General features: G+C 35.8%; 1 protein-coding gene across 1 annotated transcript in view; it reads right to left on the bottom strand.

Moving 5' to 3' along the window:
- Positions 1-1070: 1070 nt before the first annotated feature.
- The window catches only part of CD46 (CD46 molecule), a 53546-nt gene continuing 44169 nt past the window's right edge, over positions 1071-10447 (bottom strand). Inside the window, 3 exon segments of the mRNA XM_058539762.1 lie at positions 1071-2634; positions 8861-8924; positions 9421-9456. Coding sequence (XP_058395745.1) covers positions 2562-2634; positions 8861-8924; positions 9421-9456 — 173 coding nt within the window. The 3' untranslated portion in view covers positions 1071-2561.

Genomic DNA, 10447 nt, shown 5'->3' with positions numbered 1-10447 from the left:
ATATGCTTCTTTCCTTGTCATTGAAACAAACTTTTCTAGAGAAAACTGGTTTCCCTATATATTTAAGTAATTGATAAATTATTTGACAAACAGAACATAATTTATATTTGCACAAATATATCAATCTCACATATATCAAATTGAAAAAACTAAATTTGAAGTGAAACTACTATAGAAGTCAATTTATTATGGTAAGCAAAACAAATCTTTGGTTGAAAAACACTTTAAGCAGGCTTTTAAAAACATAAATAGTACAGCCATCCCTTGCTTCTAAGCAAGTGCTACATTCTTGAAAAGTATGTGAAAATGGGTACAGTAAAACTTCAACTCTATATTTAATTCAGAATTCTGGTTTATTTCTGCCCGAACTCATCTTCCTAAAGTACTTCATCAGAGATTACAAGGGAAGGAGCACTTACAGTGCATTATAAACATGTCTTTATAGAGTAAAACAATATTTACTGTGGTCCACTCGAGTCCCCAATTCATACCCTCCTCAGGCAATGTATCTTTGGCCCATTATGTGCTACTAAATATAAAAGTGCAAAACACCACTTGTAAAAACGTAATTTGAATTAGTGTGGCGGTCCCTCCTTTTCCCACTGGCTTATCTGAGAGAGACCCTGCCTGGTGTGAGGACTCAGAAGAGGGGGATCTATTCCACCTGAGTATAAAGTGCTACCTGAGCTGTGTTCCCTTTTTTCGTCCCTTCCTACAACCAACAGCAAATACACAAAGTTAAGTTTCCTTTTCTGAAATATATGGCTTTTAGCAGATGAGGTGAGATGCACACAAAACACTAAGATTCTGATACAACTGGAAGTTATCTGACGAATTTATTTCCAGTAAAACTGCCTACCCTTAGATGACATGTTTAAAACAAGACATCATTTTATTCAAGTAGGGACAGAAAACCACCTATAGCCAGAATTTAGAGTGGATTCTAATTCTCTTAAAGATGGAATTCTCTTTAAGAAAACCACAAGGCCACAGTGCTCACGCTGTACCACGGGATGGCGTCTTGTTATGGGGGTTAGAGCTCTCTAACTTTTTACAGAAATAGCAACTGATTCTGAATCCTTACTGATTCCTTAGACTGGTTTATTGATATTAAAAAAGGTGAAGAACAAACGCCATCCATAAACGTTACAGCTTCTTTACATCACCAAGAAGTTACAAATAATTTTTTACAAAGTAGAATTTTACCCTTTTAACTTGAAGAGTATTTTCCAATAGTATTCTTAATTAAGGAAGTCAAACTTGTTCAAAATCCCAGTTTTCAGTGTTCTTGTTTTTAAATTTTAAGGTCTGAAGGAGTAGACACATATTCGTAAAGACTCTTTACAATAAACAATATATAAACCCCACTTTAGATTTGTTGAAAGAATGAATCAAGAGTTGGCATTAATCTTTGAACAAAAAAGATTTCAAAATCACTTTCTTTATGAATGAAATGTAATTTCATTTTGAACTATACTTGTCTAAAATGGAGATTTTATTAAAAAACATCATTTCCCCATCTTAATGCTACCAGGGATACTGTTGTGACTTGCCGTATAAATGCAAGTGTTATTTATGGGAAAACAGGCAAGATGTTCACATCCAAATTCATTCATGTTTCAAAGGAGCATCAAAGGATGGTGACTACATTCAAACCACATTAAAATGTTGTCATTATTTCTTAACAATTGCATTCATGACAGTGAAAGAAACAACAGAATAACTTTTGTAAATTTTTTTCTTCCAGTTTTATTGATATAATTGACATATATGAGTTTAAGCTGTACAACATAAAGATTTGATAAATATATTTTGCAAAATGACTACTACAATAAATTTAGTTAACATCCATCACCTCACATAGTTACAAAAAAATTTTTTTTCCTCCTTATGATCAGAACTTTTAAGATCTACTCTCTTAGCAACTTGCCAATATACAATACAGTATTACTAATTATAGTTACCATGCTGTACATTACATCCCAGTACTTGTTTATCTTATAACTGGAAGTGTGCACATTTTGACCAGCCTCACCCAATTCTACCCCCCACCCCCACCGTGCCCCCACTGCCTCTGGCAATCACAAATCTAATTTCTTTTTCTATGAGTTTTAGTTTTTTAAGATTCCCTACATAATTGAGATCATACTGTATTTCTCTCTATATATACAACTTATTTCACTTAATATAATGCCCTCAAGGTCCATCCATGTCACAAATAGCAGGACTCCTTTTTTACAGCTGAATAGTATTCCATTATATATACACACACCATATTGTCCATTCATCTGTCAATGGACACTTAGGTTGTTTCCATGTCTTGGTTATTATATATAATGCTGTAATAAACAAGGAGGTGAAGATATCTCTTTCACATAGTGATTTAGTTTCTTTTGGGTCAAGAACCAGAAGTGGAATTGCTGGATCATATGGTAGTTCTATTTTTCATTTATTGAGGGACCTCCATACTGTTTTCCATAGTAGCTATATGAACTTACTGTAGATCTTAACATTTTAACAGAATCAAAAGATAAACTGATGCACTGGTTTGTGGAAACCATTTAGAGCGCCTGATCTGCTGGAATGGTTGATTTATTCTGGTAAGTGCTGTATGCAGTGCTAACCTCTGCTTCCCTACAAGGCAAGGTAAAAAGACAGAATCAGAGATAAACATCATTAAGTACAGAAATTCAATTCCAGAAGCCCACTTAGAAAACAGACAATTAAAAAAAACAACCCTGTATTTATAGTATCAAGAGTTCCTGAACCAGGAAATAAATGATTCTGTTAAAGTAATTTCAAATATTCAACTAGTCTCACTCTAGAAACATTTCTTCTATCCCTGTATTATGTTTTTGATTCCCTCCAAAACAAGAACTAGAGCACTCGCATATAAAGTACTTAGTAAATATTTCCTCGTTTTAACTTAGGGCCAGTGGGAAAGACTGGAGAGAAACACGTGTTTTCCTAATATCACAATTTTAAGTCCGGCTCTGAGATGAAACTTTTAAAAAGGTAATGATTCCCACAGTGTTCAAGTTCAATAATGCCTCCTTTACCCCTCACTGTCAAGGAAATCCTGTGTTCCAGTAAGAGATTCTCCTAAATAACTAAATTTTCCATCACGCTTTCATTGTAACAATAGATATCCTTCTAAAATCTATTATTCTGGTCCAGTGCTATCCAGAGAAATATAATGTGAATCATATAGGTAATCTTAAATTTTCTATAAGCCACATTTAGAAAAGTAAAAGAACAGGCAAAATTAATTTTAATATACGTCACTTAGCCCAATACAGTCAAAATATTAACATTTTGCCATTTATTTTACATTTTTTCATACTAAGTCTGAAATCTGGAGTGTATTTTATACCTCTATCACATCTTCCATTGCACTAGCCACTTTTGAAGTCCACAGTAGCCACACATTGCTATTGCCTATTAAATTGGAAAATGCAGTTCTAGTCCCTGCCTTAGTAAACTGACTCTAATAGACAGACTAAAACTAAATTTGGGCTAGTGATGCTTCCCACAGCAAACACTTCAGGGATGCCTACCAATGTAACAGCTAACTATGTTAATTTCGGATACTTTAATATTTCTCTTTGTGGGGGAGCCCATCAATATGAACCATCACTGTCACAGTACTATACTTGTAATATGGCAGTTTTTACGGACAATTGTGGTGAGTGACTTAATAATTGTCAGTATTTCTGCCTGTCAGTATTTCTCCAAGACCACTATATTCTCCTATTTTTCGAAGTCAATACATTTTTTTTTCTGTAGTAGTGGCATCCTCTTCTTTAAATAGAAATCCAAGATATGAGAAATTAAGTAAGCATTAATATAAATTTAAAGAAATATTTATTTGATTAAACAACAAACCTAGTTGAAGATCATAAAAATCTGAGACTGAATCACTAAGTACTGATATTTTCTATTAACTTCAGCATTCACTGAATTAACTTCAAATGTTGATAGACACCTTGAAGCTCACGACAGTGTGAAAACTACTTTCCTGGCTGGGTTTAGCTTAAAGGAATGCTAGGAGCCCAGGAAGACACACAGGGCTGGGTGGGCCCAGACTGCCCTTCTAGCTGGTATGTTCTGTCTCTCCCTTTCCCCTGTGCTCACAGACACCACTCGGCTTTACCAAGAAATTGCCCTTCCTGTTGCCCTTTGCAGAATCTCTCCCAAACTCTTGGTTGTAACCTCGGGTGGCACCTCACGTTGTGAGTGGTGGGATACACATCTCCCTCTCTGCCCAGCTATGTGGACACACATTTTGGCACAAATAGAGAAACATTTCCAATTCATTTCATTCAAAGACAGAAGGTGGTTGGGGTCAAAGGGTTTAAGGCCGTGCAAGTCATAATTTTTCAAAATCTGAGGATTTTTTTTGCTGGTTTCTCTTTCACATATTAAAAATATTCTGGTCAAGGGAAACAGATAAATGCCTTTACAGAATTATTTTCAGGGTGACATTGTATACATTTACAAAATTAAGTAAAATGTATTTTGGTTTCTGTAAAAGGACACTTTTTCTCCCTGTACTTAACAGATTCTGTGATTATTTCCCCTTGGGCTAAAAAATTTCCTCACTTTTGTATTCACAGCTGCTAGAAGGTAGAGGAAGCTAGACAGTCTGATAAAAGGACGAGGAGGACATTACTCTACTGGAGTGTACAGCAAAGCAAAAGCCATGAGGACACTTCATGTCATGTTTAGAATAGGAATGGTAGAAGAAAACACCAATCACTGAGCAAAGGCAACAGGACTCTGAGTGTCCTCTGATGTTTCCTGCCCACATATCTTAGCTCAGGTCATTGCTGTCTCAATATTCACTGAATATTCTTCAAAAGAAACGACATCTCTGAAAAGAATCACAACAGGAAGCAGATACCTTTTAACGATAAAAGCAAACCTCTCATCTCTTCTTCTCAGAGGGAAATAAATTTTACTTCTCTGTGGCTCTCAGCAGTTAGGTACGTGCTGAACGGAGGAAGGGAAAAGGGCTGAATATAATAGTGACATCAAAGCCAAAGGCAGCGAGAGTGGCATAATAAGTGGGGTCAAATCAATGACAGAGGAGAATGGAGGTAAAGCTGATCCCTAGGTTCATAAATTACTACTTTTCTGATTCTCACTTAGGAACTTGAAACAGGAAGTTTGTACAAGAAGCTACTTTAACTTGGAAGTCTTATAGATCACCCAGCAGATGAACAGATTCTGAATTTCTGTGCAATCTGTTTATCTCTGAAACCATTTAGCCTGAAGTGAATAATGTAAACTCTCTCTCTTAGAAAACAGACTGTGTGAGGAGAAGGGGTCCTGGGCCCCACCCTTATTTTGAGGGAACACACGGAGCATATAATTAAGTCCATGTAATATGGTCTCAGAAATCAGTTTTATGACATCATACATTCTCAGATGCATCTGGACTTTTGCATTGAGTACAGTTTCTTCCCTGGCACATTTGTTTTCAACCTGAGGAAGATCCCTGTAAAACTTAGTATATGACCTCCCATTTTTCTGGGACGGATCTAAATTTCATAAATGTGCTATCAAAACTAATTACAAAAGATTTATTTATTAATTTGTTTCAAATTTTTTGAAGAGTTTGTTCAATGCTCAAGAATCTGAGAGTCAAGTAGAAAAATGTTAATTTGATCCTTCAACTTTTTACCCCATGTCATTACACTCCCCACTACCTGAACTGGCCACTACATATATTAAATCCAAAAAACTGTTGTAACATTTATGTAGAGAGATAGCTTAAAAATTACAAAGTTACTGAATCAGTCATTATTAATAGAACATTAAAAACAGGTTTAAGTTATAACAAATAATAAATAACCTTGATGGAAAAAAATAAAATCTATTTAGTCACAGGTAATAAAATACATGAATTAAGCAAATAATTCTAAAGAATTTAGTGAACGCTCACTTATCCAGGAATGATTTAACCGGAGTAAAGAAAATCATGCATTTATGGAAAAAAAATCATTACAAATAAGTGAAAACATTAATATAAACTAAAGGCATCTGTTTTTGGGAATCACATGGTCATGACATGCGAAACAGGACTCAAGCAGTAGCAAAGGACAGGGAAGGGCTGTGGATCCCAAGACTAGAAAGTCTGGTAGAAACATTAGGTAAGAAAAGACACTGGAGGGGAAAAGGAACGAGCGTGTAGATGGGGCACATTTCAGACCAATTGCAATCCTACTCTATTCTTAGCTGAAAAACAAGGAACAGAAAACTATAGCAGAATACTTCAACCCTGTGGCCATTTTTCATCAAGTAATTTAAACATGTTTAATGATCTTAAAAATGACTACTTATAGGGGGCTGGCCCGGTGGCGCAGTGGTTAAGTGCGCACACTCCGCTGCGGCGGGCCAGGGTTCACAGGTTCGGATCCCAGGCATGCAACCAATGCACCGCTTGTCAGGCCATGCTGTGGCGGGGTCCCATATAAAGTGGAGGAAGATGAGCACGGATGTTAGCCCAGGGCTAATCTTCCTCAGCAAAAAGAGGAGGAGTGGCATTGGATGTTAGTTCAGGGCTGGTCTTCCTCACCCCCCCAAAAAAAAGACTACTTATACTATTTTTGTACTGTGCTATGAAGGATGTAGAAGGGTAATTGTGTTCCCAAATCATCATAAGTACAGTTTACATCAAATCCATTCTGAACCAAGTTTTAACAGCAATTTGGGATTATCTGTGCCTGGTGCCCTGCTTCCAGAGTTACCCCTACAAACAGAGAAGTAACTGCACACATTTTATAGTCTTGTAAAGGAGTTTCTCAGGCAATAGCCAATTTGGGAAGAAGATTATGGACATTAAATAATGCAAAGAATATAACAAAAATCTTGACTTTTTTTAAAGAAAAGCAAAATAAAGCTAACTATTACCCCATACCCTTTTAAAAATCATACACATAGATGAGGAGTCTTTAAAAAATCCAATTATCTCAAACAGGAGAAAAATTTGCCAATAAACTGGATGCTGTTTCTTCACATTTCAAGAATATGGCACACCAATAACACTCTACACCCTGGATCCCTAAAGTGAAGTCCAGGCCCAGCAGCAGCGTCACCTGGGAGCTCATTAGAAATGGACTCTCAGGGGGCCGGCCCGTGGCTTAGCAGTTAAGTGTGCGTGCTCCGCTAGTGGTGGCCCGGGTTCGGATCCCCAGCGCGCACAGATGCGCCGCTTGTCCGGCCATGCTGGAGCGGCGTCCCACATACAGCAACTAGAAGGATGCGCAACTATGACATACAACTGTCTACTGGGGCTTTGTGCAGAAAAAGGGGGGAAAAAAGGAGGAGGATTGGCAGTAGATGTGAGCTCAGGGCCAGTCTTCCTCAGCAAAAAGAGGAAGATTGGCATGGATGTTAGCTCAGGGCTCATCTTCCTCACAAAAAGAAAAAAAAGAAATGGAATCTCAAATCAATGATGCCACTGAGCCTTTATCTAGGGGAACAATGCTCAGATAATTGTTCACCTTTAAAGGGTCCTTTAACTGTAGCTAGAGAGAGTTTGCTTAATACTTAATAAGAGACCTTTAAGGATTTTGATGCAGTGATATTTTAAACAAAAAAAGAAAGTGAGGAGCACAAAGCTATTTTGTTTCAGTTTCTTGAGAAGTCATTTCTACACAAACATTTTGGACTTGTAAAAATATTCCACCCATAGTATTTCCTAGACAGACTGCTGTGTATATGTAATTTTAAAAAGACACTACTGATAGAGAAATCAAATATGCATATCATGTGTTCCACAAATATAAGATTTAAGATTCAAATGAAGGCATCATGGGTATTTTAAAATGATAACCAAGTAATATAAAAAAAAGTTTGAGCTCTTTATGAGTGAAGAATGTACTTTTATGGCATAGTCCAAAACCAATGATTAACATCAAAGCAAATTATAGCATAAAACCATAAATACCAAAAGTCTTAAAATTCTTACTTTGATTTCAAAGCTACTTCCAAAGCGACAGGGGAAAAAAAATTCAGGAAAAAAAAGTCAGCAATTCCAAAGCACCTAATCTTGGTCTGTGCTCCAGGATTTATTCTTTCATTAAATTGTAAATTATCTCATTAAAATTTAAGTTTGCTGTTTAAAAACTCTGTTCTCCTTAGAAGATATGGATTTGTACATTTTTTCTATTCTAAGCCCCTCCCACTTTTTCAATTTTATAAATAAAAAGACAAAGATAATGTGCCTTGCAAATCTTACCCCTCTCAGCAACTTTAAGTTTAACCCCATCAGTTTTACTGCAACCTAGTAATTAAGAGAACATAAGAGGGAAATCAAATAGTGTTGCTTTAATTCTTCCCAGTTTCACATGTATAAATAACTCAATGTGAAAAGAAATCAAATTGTGTATTTGAATGAGACAACTACAGAGCTCCTCACAACTACCTAGGTTACAGAGACAAATGGAACTTGCATTGTGAAAATTCCCGTGAATTCAACTGTCCAAATCTCCACAGTGAATTATTTTAAATTTAATCTTGGCCACTAGTCCAATTCAGGAAATGGGGTATACCTAGGGTAGGGAGGGCCCCATGATGGTCCATGATTCACTGCAGAACTTAAACCTCAAATCCCACAGAAATTTTTTGTACAGTTATAATAGCTGAAGCAACTCGGCACAGGTTACTCTTGTTACAATTATATTAAAAGCAGCTGAAAATATTTTTAGTAAAGAAATACAATTCTAATGGCACACTCATGCAGGCACATTTTTAAAAAAGACGGCATGTGATACAAAGTACAAACAAAAGCTGCACAAACGTATGTCAAGAATGAGAAGAACCAATAAGTTAGAAGAAGCATGCTTTAATTTACCCTTTCTTCTTGGTGCGACGATATCTCCACAGGACGTAGCCGCCAATTCCTCCAACAGCACCAACTACAAGAAACAAACAGGTGACATGTGACTGAAAACTAATTACCATGATTGAAAATCTAGTAGAAGAAATAAATGTTGGTTACATTTCAGTGGCCACGAAAGGTTATTTTATTTAAGCACATACACATTTATATTCCATTTGGACTCTCCACTATCTAAATCCACTTCCCCAGAATCACTTAAACAGTCCACAGTAAGTCAGAGAAGAGGCCTTGTTAATTTAGAAAATTACCCAAAGTATATTTGGGAAGTAAACTCGTATGACTAATTATTTTGAAAAAACACATTATTTAGGGTTTGTTACTAAGTGGACATATAGAATATAAAAGAATATACAATCACCAAGATGAGGTAGTATATCACAGAAAAGCTCAGGTTTCTAGACCAGTTTACTTAATTTCAAGCTATAAAAACTATAGAAATGACAAATCATTAAGAAAATAATGTACTTCTTCACAGTAATATTTGAAGTACTATGAAAGACTGGGATACTTACGTACGCAGATAACAATCAGAGCAATGATTCCTCCACCTGAGAAAAAATGAAAACAGTTGGAAGATAATCGAACACATATGGGCCTCCAGGTAGCAGTTGTATTTTCATTCTGGTCACATCAACTAAAAACTACAGCAAAGAAAAGTTTATCAATCTGGTTTTAGGGTGCCTGCTAGTGCATCCAGGTCATTTTGATCACAGAACCCTTCTAATCAGATTCCAGGTCTAGGGTCCAAACTTGTGAAACTCTTCATGGGAACCTCACTTTTCCTTGTTTTGTACTGTAGCTACCACACCAGGTTATTTAGTAAAGGTTATTAGAACAATTAGAATTCACTAGATTAGAGGAAAATTGTTTTAAAAACTAATTGGTTTAGTTCACTATTCATTCTATCATTTCTTATGATTTTCTTAGGAATTTAATTCATATTTTTTCCTCAAAAGTGAGTCTGTGGAATAAGTCATATATAAAGTTCCATTAATCAATCACAAAGATGCTATTTGCAGAGTCTTCACAAACAATACATTATCTTGTCATCAACCCATCTTTATTCCCCACTCCAACAAAATAATTAAGACATAGTCCAAGTTACCAAGGAAATTCTGAGAATGTAAATGAAACACCAGGCACATGGATAAAAATTATGCAGAGAAACTTAAACATGTATTTAAGTTAACATGTTCTAACTATCCAGAGAGCAATAAATAATACTACAAAATCTTGATTTGTAGAAATGTTTGTCAGTAGTACCACTCCTAAACTGCCATTATTTTTATCAAATTTCTATAAGTCAAAGTGTAAAATGTCATGTTTAACTCTGCTGTTTTCATTTCAGGAGAAATCATCAAGTGTTTCACACCTTAAGATGGCACTGGAGTTCCTGGCACAATGACAGTTTGACCACAGTCTTCAGAGGGAAAAATATAACAAGTCTAAAGTGCATTTTATAAAAGGAGTAACTTTACTAAGCTCGTCTAATATAAATAAAAGTCATAGAGATTTTTCATCATTTATTGATCAAGAAAT

The sequence above is a fragment of the Diceros bicornis genome, chromosome 4 (genome assembly GCF_020826845.1).
Source record: "Diceros bicornis minor isolate mBicDic1 chromosome 4, mDicBic1.mat.cur, whole genome shotgun sequence".
NCBI lineage: Eukaryota > Metazoa > Chordata > Mammalia > Perissodactyla > Rhinocerotidae > Diceros > Diceros bicornis.
Note: the sequence above shows the minus strand (reverse complement) of the source record. Positions and strands in the feature narration are given on the sequence as shown.